The following is a 19,728-nucleotide window of genomic DNA, read 5'->3' on the forward strand; positions in this document are numbered from 1 at the left end:
AATCTTAAGTCAAGAGCTTCTCCAGGGGTGTGTCCAGAAGCAACCACGTTGGAGGGGTGGGGTGATGATGCTGGAACCTGGTGCTGGAGCCCAGTGTGGGCCAGGGTTCCTTCTGGGGTGTGCTTGGGGCCATTGTCTTGGCCTGGGAATTAGAGCCAGAGCTGGGTGTGATGGAGATATGTTAGGGCAACCTTGGCAGGCTAGCTAGAATGCCAGGTGCTTTTCAACCTGCTTTCTCTTCACCAGGATTCTGAGCAAGTTTGTGCACATACCCTTTAAGAATGGTGTCTCAATTTTCTATAGTCCTTTGACTACTGATAATAAGCCCTGCTGATTTTCAAAACAAGTTAAGGAGGCTCATTTTCCCAGTGCTGGTTCCCAGGAATGTGATGCCCAAAGTGGGACTTGAACCCCCCCCCCCCCCGGTTAGAGAGGACCTCTACATTTGTGATATCCCCTTCCTCTTTTGGATTCTGTCTAGCTCACTTTTCTGTCTCTCTTGCCTGTCTCAGTGTGGCCTTTTCTTCATATCCTTAGCTGTAGAAGAGCTTTTCTGCTGGTCTTCAGGTCAGAGACAATTGTTCTGTATGCAGTTATAGTTTTGATATGTTTGTGGGAAGAGGCAATCTCAGGGTTTTCCGACCCTGCCGTCTAGGTCACACCTCAGTTTGATTCTACTTCTATGAAGTTCAAGAACAGGTGAAATAATGATGATGAAAGAAATGAGAAAAATACTTTCCTATGGAGGAGGAGATAGACTGAAAGGGTCACAAAGGAGCTTTCTGGAGTGATGGAAATACTCTATATCATATTGGGGAAAGTATTTACTTGAGTTTTTACATTTATGATAACATTGAATTGTACACTTCAACCTGCATTTAAATAACTGTGGCTTTTACTTTAATCATCATCAACACTACAACAAAATAAACAAATAAAAAGCTAACTTCTGTTATCTGTTACTAATGCTGTGCTGACTCCCTATTCTACTTAGCCAAAAGTCAAATAAAATACAATGGCCTAGAAAGCCCTCCTTGGTCTGGCCTCATTACCTCTCTGCTGTCCTTTTATTCTCCCCTTCATTTACTTGATTCCAGCCACACTTCCCTCCATGTTGTTTTCTGAATATTATGCCTTAAGGACTTGCCTGAACTGTTTTCTCTGCCCAGTATGCTTCTACTACTAATATCTGCTTCCCTAATTCCCATTTCTTTTAAGTATTTGTTTATATCTTACCTTTTCTTTAAGGACTATCCTGATCATATTATTCAGTGCTTCAACTTCTTCCTCTTCACCCTTGAGCCTCTTATTAGTCTCTACTTTTTATTTAATTCATAGCAAGTACTACCTTCTAATATGTAACTTACTTATTTATTACAAATACTATCATTGTCTATTTGCCTGGCTATAATGTAAACTTCACAAAAGTTGAAATCTTTTTTTTTTAAAAAATTCATTAAGTATACCTGAGCTTCATAAAAGTATTTGACACATAATCAGTGCTCAATGATTATTTTCGTACTGAGCGAATTTATGAATAGGAGGAAAAACAAAAATAGCATGAAACTTCCACAATCATTTATTCAATAAAAATTTTTTCACTCCTACTATGTGAATATAATTGACAGCAGAGGAAAAGCATTCTGTTTTCAGGTAATATACAGGTATACTGAGAGGCTGAAGCTTGTGGATTTTTTCACACATTTACTCATTCTTCACATGTTAGTTCTCTTCATTATAACATTCTACACAAAATCTCTGGTTAAATTCACTCATTCATCTTTTGTAATTTTATACTTCTTGTCAAAACACCAATATTAAACACAATCACTTAAAAGTAAAGCTTGTGTTCTAGTCCTAAATATATATTACCCTAAATAGTTTTTTTTTCTTGTTTCTGGTTAAAACAGAGGCACTAGACAAGTAAATATTGAGACAATGAATGAACTGAAAGATTTTCCATTATACGAGGTATATAATAAATTATTGTATTTTTTTCTAAGTTTTCCTTGGAACTTTATGTATGAAAATCAGAAGCAACTCAATTCCATATTATCCGCATAAATCTAATAACATACTTTCACAAGATTGCTAGATATGGATTTTAAAAAATTATCTTGACATTCTTCTCTGGTATATTTAATTTAAAAAAATCTTTTCTCCAAAAAGATGTAAGATAAACTTTTCCATTCTAATTAGATGTGCATACGCTTCTGGTACCACTTGGAAAAAGGAAAGGAAGAATCAACAATAACATAACATTAACTTTATCACTTTGGAAGCATGAGTGCTAAAGGTCACTGACACATACCCTTCTAGATGGAAAACTGAAATTAGGAGCACTGAGTATATAGTATCTGTGCTTAATGACAGTTTTAATTTTAAACTCTTTAGTTAAAAAGATGGTCAATATCAAGTGATGTTTTCCAGACAGATTCCTATGAGGCACTCTTGGATCCAGGTCATTCTTTCAGTTCTGCAAATTATTTCACTACCTCTTATGTACCAAATTATGCCCTTGGGTCCTTGGTTATTTCTTTCTTGCTTTCTTCCCTCATTTCTTTCTCCTTTCAACAAATATTTATTAGGAAATATACTGCAGTACTGGGAGAGTTAGCAATACATGATTCTTACCCAGAAGTTCAGAAACAGTGAGCAGAAGAGAGGTAAAAATACAGTTATACAATAAATTGATACTTGGAAAGTAGGTGTTTATGTGTATACACATTGCAGTGGGAATGAATAACTCTGAGCCAGTAGGAATTTGCTGAGTGACGTAAAAAGCATCATACAATGACTACTAAACATATGATGCACAGAACAGCACCCTCATCCTAATGACAATGAATTCTCATGTCTAAAACGTTAGTAGTGTCAAGGCTGAAAAACCCTGTCTTAGCCTCAAGTGACCAAATTTGCTAGAATTCTCTACTTTTTTTTTCCTTCTAGATATGCCTTCAACTTTTCTACATCACCCTGTATTTTGTTATGCTGGTGAGTGTTATTATTATATCTTTAAATATTTTATAGGATCTTCTTTATTATCAGGGGATATTTAGCTAGTTAGATGTAAAAGAATCATGAATATTTGGATAATTTCTATTTGTAAAGCCCTTTTACAATATACTTCACAATATATTTGTGAGGGTGATAAACATTTTACAAGTAAGAAGACTGCAGCTAAGAAAATTACTCTTGTTTACACATCCAGGGACTTGAGACTGGACCTTAAATCATTTGATTTCAAGTCTTATTTCCCTTCTGCTATTGTTTAAGAAATTCTGGGTATTAACAAACTCAGTACCAAGAAAAAGAGAGTTGGGAGGATAGAAATTACTTGGGTACCCTTCTTCAAAAATTATTAATCTGTTCCAAATCAAAACAGATTAAAATGAAATCAAAATTAACTGCAAATCTGTAGCATTGACTGGAAATGTTGCTCTAAAGTACACTGTGGGGTGACTGACAAAGTATAAACATGGACTATAGATATGAATTATAATGTGATTTTGACACTGGAATGTGATTATATAAGACAATTTCCCAGTTTTCAGGAACACACATTGAAGTATTTAGGGGTAAAGGGTCATGATGTTTGTGATCTTCTCTAAAATGGTTTAGATAGAGAAGGAAAATGGTGAAGTAAACATGACAAAATGTTAACACGTGAAACTGGACAAAGAGTATAAAAGAGTTCTCGGTATTATTTTTGCAATTTTTCTGTCCAAATCATGAAATTGTTATGCAATAATAAAGTTTTCAAAAAAGGAAAAATATTGAGTGTCTACCAAGTGCCAAGGATGCATTGTTGTAGATATCTGCAATACAAAAATGGATAGGATGCAAAGGCAGATGACTTCAAGAAGCTTTAAGCCCTGTGTGAAAACAGGAAATTAAACAGGAATTACAAAATGTTGTCACAAGTGTGATAATCCAGGTAGGTCTACTGTGCCTTCTCCTAAGTGAGGCTGGCTGTATTCCCTGCATTTACCTGCCCTTCCAAAAGTCAGTAGAGGATTCTCTACTTTAGTATGTTGTTTTAGGCTTTAGCTTTGCCCTTTATTCCTGGCTACTGATTTTCCTACGTGGTGGACCTTAAAAATGATCACACTCTCAGCCCATTGCTGCTGGCCTGTGACCTCTATTTGTTGGAGAAGAAGAATCTCAGGACAGACAACAAAAATGTGGGTAGATTAAACTTGTAACTATGGGGTTTCTTCTTCTAGACTTTCAATACCAACTAGACTGTAACTTTTGGTACCTGACAGAGAACTATGCTGTTCACTAGAATAATTCCAGCATCTCATGCTAGTGTTTTCAATGAGGCAGGAAAATGGAATGGCTCAAAAAAGAAGCATATCAGAATAACTGTAGGAGAGAAAAAATGCAGTCCCTCCACCCTTGTCCCCACTTAGAATCATTGTGCACAAGGAGAGGTATTGCTGATAATGTGTGTGGTGATGTGAAAGGTGACAAAGAAAATACGAGTTGGCACTCACTGATCTAATCTCTAGTTCTCATTTTACCGGTAAGGAAATGTTTACCAAGAAAGGTAAAATGTCTTTACCAAGATTATACAATTGGTAGGTTGAACTCTATGAAATCAACATTTTTGCAGATTAATAGTAATAATATTAATAATAGTAATAGTCATGTGATTAAAAGTAATAGTGGTATGATGGTGAGATGCCTTGTTTTCATACTCCTAGGTCTTTCTAGCAGGCCATGCTTTTGCTTGACACAGAAAACAAAGTACTTTCTGAAAGATTTTCCAATGGAGAAGATTCTCCAATGGAGAGGATCCTCCATATTCTCTGTTTAAATTGAAGCATTTTCTTGACAGCCAGGGCCCTCACATACACTCGCACGCATGCTGCAAGGCACAACTGCAGGAGATACTGTGCACGTATTCTACAAGTGGCGGAATCATGACACCCTACATTATGTTCATACTCTTTTGAACTTGTTTTTTCCCCCTAGATATCTGAGATCGATACTCACTAATTACTGCCACCCCTACTTCCTTATACTAACTTACCCCCCAAATCTTTTCAAATTCCTTCCTTTTTGATATTTCTCTTTTTTTTATGACCCTTACAGCCTGCTCGTTGCTTTCCCATTGGTAGCTCATTTTCCCCGCGTAACTCTGTATCCCTCCCCTCTTTCTCCTTACTGAGGATTGCCTTATCTGCCCTTATTTTCTTTTCTCCTTGAGTAACGTCATCAAAGTGAATCCTGTTCAAGCTAAATTTAAATTTACAGATTAACTTGTTTATATCAGGTAACTCTTATTTGAAGTACAGAAGCAGAAACACAGAACAAATAACCTAAGAATGGGATCTGTTAAGTTTTTTCTTAAATATTTTTGAATATGTAGATGATTGGGTGTGATTTAAATTCTATTTAAAGGCTATTTCATTTCATTTTTATATATGCATATATGGCTGGACTAATATGTCCCAAGACAGTTTTCTAGAAGAAGTACGGGGGAGAAGAAAACTAGGGAAACATACAGTAAGGACCAGAAGAAGAGTTAGAGACAGGATCTGGAACACATATTCAGGAAAGTGCTGAACAACTTAATTATGTGGTAGAAAGATTAGCAAACATGCAGAGACTTGAACTCATCCTAGCAACAGTTTTCAGCCATAGCTCTGATGCCAACATTAGCTTTAGCTGAGAGTTTGTTTCATTCAGAAAACTACTAATTCTGACATAATATTCTTATATGTAACTTCATTCTAGGTGTCCAAATCTTATTTGGAAAAAAACCCAAAAGCAAGTAATATTGAGTAAAACTTGATCTTTTTTTATTTCTGTATTTCACATTTTAAGTTAAAACACTAGATTTTTTTTCAGCAAAAGCAGGATCAATTTGATGTTTTATTGATTTAGAAATATCAGGCTTTCTCAAACTGTACATCATGCTATGCTTTGATGGTCTGACTGCTGGGTGCTATATTTCAGCACAAAGCCTTAATAACACTCTGGGGGATGGAAGGTCTCTTGTTCTTTTGTTGTTGCTGTTTGTTTGTTTATCATTTTTTCCTGACTAGAAAGTCAAACAGGTATGTACATTTTATTGCAGGTTACCAACTACAAGCCAAAAATAGTTTTGTAAGGCATAGTTTATTTATTTTTCTTTTTTTTTGTTCCTTTCTTCAAGATTCAGCATAGATAACAAACATTTGGAAAGAATAATCACTGATCAAAGAAAATAATCATGAAGTTTTTTTTTTCTTTTAATATACACAAAAGGTTGTAAAAATTCCCCTTGTGAATTGCTATAGAACTTTATGGTGACTTTTGTTTAAGTTCATGGGTTTATTAGAAGTTACTAACTAGATGTTCAGTTCCAGTGCTTTATTTTTGTAAGAATTTTATCTACATTCCATTCACTTATGAAAAACACATTTTTCTAACTTACCTACTTTGACAGCAGGACTCAAAATGCCTTAGGAAAGGAAAGTGAGTGCTGAGAAAGGCTCTGCCTAAAAGGAGACTTTGTTTGGCATACTGTCCAATAAGACACAGATTAAGATGGCCAGACATTCTGGATTGTCCTTTCCAATTTTAAATCAATTCACTTTAACAAATAGTGTTTTTAAATAGTCTAAAAATTTTAAGACCTTGGATTGGTCTGGGCAGGAAACAAACATATGAGATATTCTTCTTTCCCTAAGTGGTTTAGTTTGATTGGGTTTTAGGAAAGGTAATAAAATTTGTACATATGTAGCTGTTATAGGAAGCAAGAGTAAATGGGTTTCGTTACAGAGCTATCAGTATGGTGCTATAATGTAACAAGCTCATATAGATGTCATTCTTTTAGGACTGAGAGGGTTATTAAGCCTTCATGGAGGGAGCTATTTTTGAAATGAACATTGGAAGAAATAAAGTTTTTAAAAGCAGAAAAAGAAAGGCATATTGGAAGGAGAGAAAAGTATGAATCAAATGCATTTTGAATTTTGCCAGGATTTGGGGGGCTTGTAAGGGATATTGATAGAGATTGGAGTCATGTTTTAGGCAGTGATATTTAAGATGAAATTCAGACAAACACTTCAGCAGATCACATAGGATCCCATGGGTATTTTTTACTTGGTGAAATGTAACAAAGACTTAATATAAATCTCTCTTATAATCTGGTCCCAATATATTTACTCTACCACCTTTTTTTTTCTACACATTAAGATTATAAGTAGAACCTTGGGAAACTATAAAATGTAAAGGATAGACACAGAATTATAATTGGAAAAAAATGGCTGAGAAGAAACAACACTATGAGAAAAATATGGAGGAAATAAACTAAAAGTTTATTTCAGCTTAGTTTTGAGACTAGAATAATCCTGATACCAAAACTGGAAAAGGACAATAAAAAAAGAAAAGTACAGGTCAATGTTCCTTATGAACATGGATTAAAAAATTCTGAGTTGATGACAAAGGCTTGATCTCCAGAATATATAAGCAGCTCATAAGACTTAATAAGAAAAAACACACAACCCAATCCAAAAAATGGGCAGAAGACCTAAACAAGCAATTCTCCAAGGAAGAAATACAAATGGCCAATAGGCTCATGAAAAAATGTTCAGTATCACTAATTATCTGAGAAATGCAAATCAAAACTACAATGAGGTATCACCTCACACCAGTCAGAATGGCCATCATTCAAAAGTCCACAAATGACAAATGCTGGAGAGGCTGTGGAGAAAAGGGAACCCTCCTACACTGCTGGTGGGAATGCAGTTTGGTGCAGCCACTGTGGAAAACAGTGTGGAGATGCCTCAAAAGACTAGGAATAGATTTACCATATGACCCAGGAATCCCGCTCCTGGGCATATATCCAAATGGAACCCTACTTCAGAAAGACACCTGCACCCCAATGTTCATAGCAGAACTATTTACAATAGCCAAGACATGGAAACAGCCTAAATGTTCATTGACAGATGACTGGATAAAGAAGATGTGGTATATTTATACAATGGAATACTATTCAGCTATAAAACGACAACATAATGCCATTTGCAGCAACATGGATGTCCCTGGAGAATGTCATTCTAAGTGAAGTAAGCCAGAAAGAGAAAGAAAAATACGATATGAGATCACTCATATGTGGAATCTTAAAAAAAAAAAAGAACATAAATACAAAACAGGAACAGACTCATAGACATAGAATACAAACTTGTGGTTTCCAGGAGGAGGGGGTTGGGAAGGGACAGAGTGGGAGTTCGAAATTTGTAGATACTGACAGGTATATATATATATAGAATAGATAAACCAGATTATATTGTATAGCACAGGGAACTATATACAAGATCTTGTGGTAGCTCATGGTGAAAAAGTATGCAACAATGAATATATGTATGTTCACATATAACTGAAAAACTGTGTTCTACAGTGGAAACTGACACAACATTGTAAACTGACCATAACTCAATCAGGAAAAAAAAAAGGAAAAAAATTCTGAGTTGAATTATATAAAACTAGAAACCAGTTTATATAGTGAAAAAAAACCATATGAGTTTTATTCTAGTAATGCAAGGATGGTTTAAATTTTGATAATTGTGCAGTGTAATTCATCACATTAATAGAATATGATGCTGTCAATAGGTGTGAAGAAATATTTGAGAAAATTCAATACCCATTTATGATAAAAACTGTCAGCAAACAAGAAGTTGAAGGCCAAATTCTTAATCCAAAAAAGGATATCTACAGTTCAGAAGCTGTTGCTATAGCCATTTAGAAAGTACTTTTATGGAATGGTGTGGGAGTTAAAGCCTGTCTGAAAAGGAACAAAGAATTGGGGAACTCAGTGTAAACTGTTATTTAGGCTTGGCTATGATAGAAAAAGGGGAAAAAGGAACTATCAAGTTCCAGGAGGATATTAGAAAGGTTTTTTTTTTTTGATTTGATTTATCTTGAGTATTTTGAAAACGGGAGAGAATGGACTATTTATCAGTGTCTAAATAGACCATGCAGTTTTACTCTCTGTACTTTGTATATTGTATATATCTCTTGTAACAGCATTCCTTCCTATGGCCCCTTGGGAAATTGCTTCTCTCTTACTCCAAACACTCTATATTTGTATTTTTGCTTATGTTTATTTATTCATGATTATACATGGAGAGATGAATCTATGTAGAAAACCAATTCCATAGAAACAGAATAGAACGGTGGTAGCCGGGGCTGGGGATAGGAAGAAATGGGGAGAGTTGGTGAAAGGGTGTGAACATATGTGAACATATAACTTTCAGTTATATGAGGAGTAAGTTCTGAGGATCAAAGGTACACCTTGGTGATTATAGTTAATAATACAGTATTGTACACTTGAAAGTTGCTAAGAGTAGATCACTAAGATCTTAAGTGTTCTCACCACCAAAAAAAAGTTAACTATGTGACATGATGGATGTGTTAATTATCTTCATCTTGATAATTATTCCACATATATATATATAATCATCATGTTGTACACTTTAAATATTTACACTTATATTTATCAATTTCTCAACAAAGTTGAAAAAAATTAAAATAAAAAAGAAGAGAATGAGGCCACCACATAGGAAAAGCTACAAATAGGGAAGGAAACGAAGAGAGAAGAGAAAATAAAACACAGAAAAGAGGGGCAAGATGATCTTTATTTCCTGTTCATCCCTGAAGCTAGGTCCAGCACTTGCCTTCCCAATTACTTGAAAAAATAAATTCTCTCTCTTTCTTAAGCCAGGCAGAATGTATTTCTGGAACTTTCTATGAAAAAGCCCTAACATATTTTCTTTTTATTTTTCAAAAGACTTTTAGAGATTATGATTCCCACACATTATAGCTGGTTAGTAAAGCAAGGTGATAAATATTCTTTCTTTTAAAAATTCAATAATATTTACATGTTCCCAAATCAAATAAAGTCAATAGAATTCAAATTTTATTTGCATACTTCAATTTATTTTCTTGTTGCTACAGCTTTAATGCAGACCACAGCTGGGTTGTGGCATTTTACTGATTTGGTTATTTTAACTTAAACACCAATCTAGTATAGATGTTGGTAGAATTAGCCACAGAATATGCACTGGCATGAGCAGTATGACAGTTTCTGCTCTGACTGCGGTGGTGTTATTGTTATTGATTTGAGGGAGGCATTTAGGTCTCTATCTTACACTATTTTGCAAGCAGCACTGATTAACATGTACAGCTGCTCTTACTATTTTTCTTGTAGTACAATGAAATTAATAGGAAGGAGACCACCGGAGGCATATTAATTAATAGTTAAGAGAAAAATTTTAACCTATTTGCCCTCTTCATTCCTCCAACCTGATAGATAATATGTTCCCACTAATAAAATTTAGTCGGCTGCAGTGCTGTATGTAATGTGAATTACCTTTCTGTAGGGAGCCAGGAGAACTTAGTGTAACATGCAAAACCTCCAGAGAACATCAGATCTTGTTTTTCTTTTTCCTTGAATTCTCTCTCTGGTGTGCTTTTTGGTGTTTAGAGGGATTTTAGACACCTGGATTTCTGTGGAAACAGAAAAAAAAAATTCAGATTGACAATGACTTGATCAAATTTCTCTGACTCCTTGTATTAGTAACTATGTAAAACATAATATGCCTCTTTACTGTTTATGGTCTCCCCAATATCTTAGGGACAGTTGAAGAAGAAAGATGAATGCCCCTTATTCATCTTGTTCAGATAAAACATTTCTAATCCTAAGAAAAAAAGTGGAATATTACCTTTTGATGAGGCCTACTATTCCAGTGAAAAACAGGACCTTAGTAATCTATCATTACTGAATGAAGATAATAGATGACATTTCACTTATTCTCAAGACATCATTTTAACAGACACTTTGGAGGGAGGGGTTACTTTACATCCACAGGGGAAAAAATTTTTAAAAAAATTAAGAGTTAGGTATAAACCCTGCAGCTGTTATTCTCTAGTTACTTTATTAAATTACAGATGCGTGAAGCTCTTCCAGACCTATTTAATTTGTGCCCCTGGCTTCTCTTTAAGAGCGAGGACAGACAGTGCACATTTCCATGATGTAGCACGAACAGGAACCTTATTTCATTAGTTTGTTGAGTAGAACTTGAACAGAGTTTTTTGGGAAATATAAAACAGAGTTTCCCACTGAGCTAACCTCATTTTCTAGGATTCTACCATTGCCCTCACCATATGTCCCACTGCATTATTATAAAGACATCCAACTGTTGAGGTTATTTCTGTTTCCAGTAAATAGACGCTGGTTGTATTTCTAAAGTTATCTCTATGCAAGTTATCAGTACTAATTATCAGTACTAATGTACAACAATTTTGGTTACCTAAGTTCAATTAGAGGAAATAACATGTAAAAAAGTGAAGGATGGGGCAGGGGTTGGAGGGCACTGGAAATATAGACTGGAGCAGAATATAAACGGTAGGCAAAGGGCTTTGGAATTAATTCCAATACTGTGTAGAACTCCTTATAGTATTTGGCCTGCATCTCTGGGTATTATTGCAGATTCAAACTTAAGCCATGTGTGAAGGTTTTTTTGGGAACTTCCACTGCCAGCACTATTCCCAGGCTTTGCCCCCAATGTGAGAGCTGGGGGCTGTCTTCTCTTCAGCCAAAAGATTATTTCATTTCAGATCCTATGTTTCCATTCAAATAGACCCTCCATCCATCCTCCTGCCAGCCTCTCTCTGATATATGCACACTGGTACTGTAAGCCAGCTTTTTCTTGCAGTAGGCTCCCATGACTTTTCTCATAAATAAAATGCATGAAAGCAACCTAACCTGTTTTTTAGGCATTGTGAACATGCAAAGAAAACATGAAGAAATGCGTAAGAATAGTGATTAACAGCAGGAGTTCTAAGTCAGAATGCGTTGGTTCATTTCCATGTTCTGATAATGACTTGCTGTGTCACTCCAAGAAAATTACTTAGCTTCTTTTAGTCTTTGTAAAATGAGGATAGTGTATGGGCCTCATATGGTTACTCCAAGACATCAATAAGTTAGTACCTGTAAAGCACTGATAACTGTGCATAATACACGGTGATGTCTCAATAAATGTCTGAAACATTTTTTATAGGTTTTGAGCTAATGAGAGCCCTAATCAGATAATATGGGTTAATGGAAAAAGGAAGGGCTTTGTAGTCAAGCAAACATGGTTTCCAATCTTGGCTCTGCTGCTACCAACCATGTGAACTTGGGCCTCTCTGAGCCTGTCTCCACATCACAGGATTGCTCAGAGGCAGACCTAGGCTGCAAGTAACAGAATACCCTACTTGAAATGGCTTAACAAGTAAGGAAAGGTATTGTCTTGTGTAACCAGTAGTCCAGGGGGATAGCAGTGCAGTGTCTCACTTTCAGACTCTTTTTTAAACTACTCTTTGGGTTCAGCTCTTTTCTGTCTGAGAGCTCTTTTGCTCTCAGTCTGGCTCCTCTCACGGTCCCAAGTTGGTGGCTGGGGCACTTTGGGCAAGACGCTCCCATTTCCTGCCGCAGGTGATGAAGAGGGATTCTTAGCCAACATGAAACACACATTCTTTCCTTTACCTTCATAAGTTATGTTAGGACGCACAAGCACCCCTACACCAATAGTAAGAGTCAGAAAACTAGCACAGACTAATAAGAATCCTCTTTTGGAAAGAATGGAGGTGGAACACTGAACAAAACTAGTGTTCTATTTGGAAAAAGGGAGGGGGGAATGGATATCGTGTGGGCAACCAAGTATGTTCATCACAATTTGTTTTTAATATTAAACAAGATAATGTAGTAAAATATAAAGCATGGCACTCACCCAGCCTCTGCATCAAAATGCTAATTCCTCTTTTGTCTCTGTTGCAAGTTTCTTATTTATGAACACTTATTAAATTAAACTGATGATTTATCTGTCACTGATGATGGATCAGTTGAAAATATGGAGGTTGAGGGGAGCTGGAGGGAGAGACTTAAGATGAGTTAGAACAAATTAGAAGGTTATTATAATAGTTCAGATAAGAAGTAATAAACCCCAAACCATGGAGGTGACAAACTGGAAGACAGTGATAAATGGGAAGACATTATGGAGCTTGAATTTATAGGATTAGTGATTGGTGACAGGAAATAGATGGTAAGAGAGGAAGTAACTTCAAGATTTTGAATCTGGTTGCCAGGGAGAATGCCAATATCTTTCATACAGAGTGAAGAGCTGGTTTGGGAGGAGTGGGATAACTTGGTCCATGGAATGTTTTGAGTTCAATGGTCTGGCAGAATATCCAAGCAGGTAATTCATGAGATTCTTAAATTAGTGTGGAAGCCAGACCCTTTAGGTCATTCAGATAAGGGTGTTGGATTTGGTGAAATTTCGGAAAGTTGGTGCACCTGTCTCTAGATGGAGAGAGCTAAGGAAAGGAATTAAGAAACAGCTACTTAGTAGGTAGGAAGAGAAAGAATGATTCATCATAAATACTCAGATATAGCCCAATAATGGATGCTGGGGATAAGTTATTCCAAACAAAGGGGTATCCAACAGTGTTCAATGGTGCAGATGTTTCAAAGAGTTTAAAAATAGAGAACAGACACAGGATTCAGTGATTAGAAGATCAATATCACCTCTGAAGAAGCAAATTCAATAACGTCAGTAGTGAAAGTTACAAAATTTGGAGTGATCAAGAAAAGACTACAGGAATAACTACTCTTTCAAAAATTTGGAGGTACAGGGATAGTCATGGGGTGGTAAGCAGAGGATGCTACAGGATTGAGGGGCTGTCTTTATTTAAATTCAGAGAGAACTGAGGAGATTTGTTGGAGAAGAAACAGAATCAGTTTAAGAACAAAAGATTGATGATGCAAGAAAGAGAGGCAATGATAGAACACTGCTCAATTTTTAAGAACTTACTATGTGGCAACACTGTTATGATTCCATTTTTCAAAAGTAGAACCTGAGCTTGTGGGATGGTAAAAAGCTTATGCAGAATTCCACAACTAAAAGGGGCAGAGTCATGCTATGAGTCCACATGTGATTGCAAACTCCAACTCCTTGCTATGCTGTGATGTCAGCTCCTGGAGGGAGGTGGTGAGGCCATCAGAAGCACCAATGAAGAGAGGCATTCAGTTTGGCAAAGAGGAGGAGCACTTCTTTTTCAAATTTTGGACAAAGGGAAAAAGAGAAAGTGAAAAGGGGAAAAAACTTGAGATGGAGGAGGAAATTGAAAGGTGCCAGCGGGAGGGACTTGACTTGTTCGTCAGAGCCCTACCTTCAGAACACAAGAGCCAGGAAGATTTCTCAGCCTTAAGAAAACAGAAGAATTTTGTAACAGTTAACACATATTTTGCCTTTTCAACACCTCTTAGGCCAAATTTAACAGTTGTTACATATCAAGTTTTTCCTCTAATAAAGAATGATTTGTTTTACGTCTTCAAAAATAATTTGCAATCTGTAAGAATAGTACGTAAACGGTAAACATAAAAGTTAAACACCTTATAAACGTTCAACGAGAGAATGACTGGGTTCATTAACATTTGAAATTGGTAAATAGTTGTATGCATGATTTTACCAGTGGCATAAAGGGATATTATGTTAATTGCTATTTTTTTTTCATACTTCTTTTTACCTAATAACCCCATTTAGTCAGTTGGGCATTTTACATCATTGACTCAGGGAAGAAAACAGCCAAAAGCAGAGAAAGAAGGGGTTAATCCTTAACTGTTGAGATTTTGAGACTAGGCCACAGAGAGTGAACTTAAAATTTGGATAATGCAAAAATGATGAAAGCAATATAAAGAGCAATAAAATTCTGCCTCAATTTATCTGCCCCTGGTATCTCTCTCCAGACTAGATGACCATTTTCTTTCATACAGGTAGAGATGTGAAGAAGGGATGAAAGGGAAGCCAGCAGAGATCCCTAACAGGATGTGGTAGACCTACAGGGAACCACAACCATCCCATGGAGATCTGAAGATCAAAGAGAGAGGACACTTTACAGGGCCTCAACTCAGAGAGTAAGTTCTGGCTTAGTATATCTAAGTAGCATATCTAGAATGATGGATCTACAATTGATTAAGAGTTTCTTGCACTCCACTGGGGTGTAAGAAAAGTTGAATGACTCCTGTATGTGGGAAAGCAGCACAAAAAAGGAAAATCACTGCGTGGGAAACTCAGCTGCGTTTCCCCCAGCTTCAGAACGATGCAGGAGAGGCAGAATAACTCTAGAAAGGATTTGCAGGAGTTCACCAAGAGGGAGAGAGCAGTTCCAACGGACACTGAGATGACTCAGGATTCTGACATGAATAGATGATGGTGCAGGACAGAAGTGCCTACCTCCTACTCCTGGATGCCTCAGTACTGAGTAATGCTTCCTACACTACTGCCCATTCGAATTCATCTTGTGGATATTGGCGAATATCCACAGTGACATACTCACTGTGGGAATACTCACACAGTAAAACAGATTCATAACTTCCGTTAAGATTTGATGATTTTACATTTCATAATTTCAAAGGACTAGAAATAAATATATAGCATTTCAATTCAAATGTCTAGTGCTACCTTGAAATTCAACAATATTGTAATCTTTAGTAGCAGAAATGCTTCTGATATATTCGTATTATTTGCCACACAAGTTGTAAGGGAAGCACAAAACCCTCAAGTTTTAAGTACATGCTGGACTAGCACATTTTTAACTCCCAAATGAAAATTTTATAAAGTTCTCTACAATGCTCCCCTCAAAAGTCAGTTGTAATCAAGATAAAGGGAGAGTATTTACTTCCTGCCATTTTGAATTGTATTTTAATTGCTTCGTATGAGTAATTATTTTATTTCTCAAGAGAATGTAAATTCTTGAGGGCAGAGTTTGGGTCCCACCCAGAAGTTCAGACAAACAAAAGGAGGCCTGAATTCAAGGAGATCCTGGAGACCAGAGTGATAAAAAAACCCAATGACGCCCAAGTCAGCATGGACAGAAGGAAAGATGAATAATTTTTAAAGGATGAGAGTCAAATTTTGGGCCAAAAAGCAGCACAGGAAATACAGGAAGTAAGTGCAAAGGCTTAGGGGATTATCAGTGGTGCAGAGCTGCTGGAGAATCTCTTTTGGGAAGTACCAGATGAAGAGTGGAGAGATGACGCTATTGCCAGCGACTGCACCCCACATGGTGTTAGCACACCCACAATTCAAGCCCAGAGGAGCCCAGGGTTACAGGTTTCAAACTGTTACTGTAAAAGGGAATTTTTATTGGAAAAAAACAACTAGATTTTCCATGTAAGTTAATTTAGTCTGGTAGAAAGATCCCAGAATTTAGAGGTAGAAGGGCACTGTTTGAACTCTGACTCAGGGAAAACAACCTCTTGACCTATTTTCCTCATGTGTAAAATGAAGTTAATTATACTTTTTCTATCTTGCAGCATTACTTGGGTTATCAAATAAAATAACATATGGAAAAGTATTTTTGAAAACTGTAAAGTGTTCTAAAACATTAGTTATTTTAATTATTTTTGAGGTTGTAATTTGAAATCTATTAAACTCTCCTAGTTGCCTTAAAAATACAATGAAAGGGAAAGTATACATAATCTAGAGAACTTTTCAGAAATCAATTATCTAATCAAACAATTGCACAATACTTTCATGCCTTTCTTCTCCTTTTTTAGTTATTCCATTATTGGTATCCCTTTAGGCTGAGGAAAGAAAAAATCCCCAAATCCCTGGAGCTTGGCCCAGAGGCCCACCCGAGTCCAGCCCCATCTGTATCTTCAGATCTAGCTCTACCCCCGACTTGTTAAACAAGTAGCAATTTACAGCCCCAGAATGAAGTAGACTGGTTCATGCCTCCTTGCCTTTAGCATTTACTCCTTCTTACTGGAGTAATTTTTTTTTTTTGACTCATTCCTTCTGCAAGACTTACTTAGGTATCTCTGAAACTGCGGGTAATTATCATTAAATCCATTACACCTGTAACCTGCCTTCACCGATCCAGTTTGTTTTTAAATTGTTGCTACCAAAAAACCTACCCCCTCCCCTGGGCCTGGGTCACGGAGTGGCTGCCCACGGTCTCCTGCAAAAGGGCTCCGTGGTCTAGCGGCCCCATCCTGACACCTGTGATTGTGAAGAGATGCCCACGAGAGGTCGCTGCTGAGGCTTCCTCCAGCCCACAAACAAGAGTCGGGCAGCCATCCCCTCCAGCAGCTCGCTCAGGACCACCCATGACCACTGCCGGCGCCAGCACCTTCTGGGTCCCACTTCCAGTGACAGTTCCTGCAGAAGTGCCGAGTACCCAGGGGAAGCCATCTGCCCAGGACACTGGTAGGCTAACTTCTTTTCCGGAGGTCCATTCTCCCATTCCTGGCCACAGGGTTGGAGTCCCCAGGGCACTCGGACTCTCCTGAAGCCTCCACGGCCATGATCACCTGTGACTTGGCTTGGGAAGCCATGGGGAAGCAGCAGCCTGGCAGCCAGCCTGGCAAAACCAACTCCAGGCCCCATTCTGAGTGGCCCCCACCAGCTACCAGGCTTCCTTTAAGGTGCTAGGTTCAAAGGAGTCTCCGGTCCCTCCCCTCCCTGAGACTAGGCAGGCTGCAGCCAATGGACACAGTTGGTTCTTTAATATCAGAACAGCAAAACACCAAAAAGGAAGCTGAGAGAACCCCACTCTACTATCCAAGCTACACAAGAGCCTTCCTTACACCCCATAACCCCATGCCTTGCCCTGCACCAAGTAGAAAATAAACTCCAAGCACCCGTAAAAGAACAAAACAAAAACAGCAGCAACAAAATCCTCCTCTGTCCTCCAAGCAGCACGTAGCCTGAACAGTAAGATGTTTGCCTGAGTTGTTTTCCAGGAACTTGGAGTCAGCTGAATCTAGTTAGAACTGAGCCTATTAAGACTGGATAGGACTGTCGATTTTCCAAATGAGCATGCCTGAATGTCCACTCAGTGACCTTTCAATGTCAGAGGGCTGAAAACTCCACCCTCAGATCATTTTGTGTCTCTATTTTTAAACATCGTCCCTCAAGAAGCCTGTAGCTTAGGTATGCCTGCACAGAATGACGATTACTTCAGCTTTTTCTTATTTTCAATCACCTTTTCCCAAGCTTCACATGCTTCCTACGCCTCAGACAGCCCTGCTTCTTTATCTCATAAATATTCCAAGCCCCTGACCTTCTGGGAGGTGGATCTGAGACTTGTTCTCCCATCTCCTTGCTTGGTTGCCTTTTGAATAAACCCTTTCTTTGCTGCAAACCTCGAAGTCTCAGCGTTTTGTCTTGGCCAAGTGTCAGGCCAAATGACCTCAGCAAACTCTTCCTGCCCATTTTTATATTTTCCTGCTACCTGTGATGCCTCCCTCCTTGTGCTCACTCTTTCTGTCTCAGAAAAATGAGGTCTCCTCAGGGAATCTCCTCCCCTATTAAGGGTCTGGGCCAGAGCTCCTCAAGGGCAGACATTGCCTTTGGTAAGCTTTTCACCAGAATGTCAGCTTCAAGAGAGGTGAGACTTCGTTTTTATTCTTTGCTGTGTCCTTGGAACCTAGAGCAATGCCTGGTCTATAGCAGGTGTTCAATAAATACTTGCTGCTCAGTAGATGGCTACAGTGGAAAGATGGATAGCTGAAATTCTTGGCTGAAATTAAGATTTGTTACTTTCTATTTTAAGAATTTAAAGTACTTCCATATCGAGGTAAAAATTAATATGTTGCACTTCAGTGGAATTGTGGACTCTCTTGTATTTTTGTGTCAAGGAAATAACATTCAAGTTCACTGGGAATAAAAATGGGTGAATAACAATTTGTCCTGTGAATTTGCTGTAATAGGAATGCTCATTACAGGTCCTCACTGCCATGATGCATTAAATGCCACAGCAAGTTAGAATATGGCTAGAACAACAGTTTTCTATTAGAAAGTGATATAAAAAAATAAATAGGGAATCATCTTGATAACGCAAATAAAAATTATGTTTTAGACTTATTTAGATAAGAATTTCTGGAAAAAAGTGTTTTGGTTCTGAATTACCATAGGTAGTTTCCTTAACTTTTCACTTTCTTTCGTATTTATAAGTTTTAGCCTTGGGGTAATTAAAAAAAAAAACTTCATGATTATTCTTTTCATAGAAATGACTATGTGTCTTATTTAGAGTTTGGAAAGTTTATTTTCTAGATCTGCAGCCATACGCCATGTTGTTAGCTGCAGTGCTATTGGGACAGCTTTGATTTGATTTGACGGTAAGGCCTGATAAACTCTTTTATCAAGTGCTGGCAATTCAGTCAAATAGCACCTGCTACAGCTCAAAGAGGCACTGCTAAACTGAAATTAATGCTTATGTTACTCTTCCAAGCAACTAATTGCATTAACAAAATTAGATTTCTTGGAGGGGTAATTGACACAATCTGGTAATTCAGAGACTTGTCATTAAAAATTAAGCATATAGGGAAACAATACAAACTCAACTTCCACTACCAATCCCCTGGCAGCAGAGCAACCAAAGCAAAAATATCTCAAAGAAATGTCAATAGCAGAATAAATATCAAAGGAGGACCTTCAGTGAGTATGCATCGAATCTCTTTGGTCCTAGCAGAGGCAAAAATTCTGATGACTTATTTTTCTCTTACTGTAAAAATCGGTTTTTATTTGGGAATATGTAATTTTACTTAGAAAACATTGTAAATATTTTTAGCATTCTCTAGAGAGGCAGTAATGAATTTAACTTTACTTTGTTTAATAATAAATGAAGACCTTTCCAACTTCCTCAAAAATACAGTAACTCCAAAATTCCAGGAGGTGGTATAATTTTTTT

General features: G+C 37.3%; 1 protein-coding gene and 1 long non-coding RNA gene across 2 annotated transcripts in view; one reads left to right on the forward strand and one right to left on the reverse strand.

Moving 5' to 3' along the window:
• The window catches only part of LOC140697863 (uncharacterized), a 52,816-nt gene extending 42,333 nt beyond the window's left edge, over positions 1-10,483 (reverse strand). Inside the window, exon 1 of the long non-coding RNA XR_012075238.1 lies at positions 10,364-10,483. This is a non-coding gene — a long non-coding RNA (uncharacterized lncRNA). The remainder of the gene's footprint in view (positions 1-10,363) is intronic.
• A 3,658-nt stretch (positions 10,484-14,141) lies between these two features.
• LOC140697739 (uncharacterized) overlaps positions 14,142-19,728 on the forward strand; it is a 101,457-nt gene continuing 95,870 nt past the window's right edge. Inside the window, 4 exon segments of the mRNA XM_072965933.1 lie at positions 14,142-14,258; positions 17,089-17,263; positions 17,266-17,461; positions 18,312-18,391. Of these exon segments, the coding sequence (XP_072822034.1) occupies positions 14,142-14,258; positions 17,089-17,263; positions 17,266-17,461; positions 18,312-18,391 (568 nt within the window).

The sequence above is a fragment of the Vicugna pacos genome, chromosome 8, assembly GCF_048564905.1.
Source record: "Vicugna pacos chromosome 8, VicPac4, whole genome shotgun sequence".
Lineage (NCBI taxonomy): Eukaryota > Metazoa > Chordata > Mammalia > Artiodactyla > Camelidae > Vicugna > Vicugna pacos.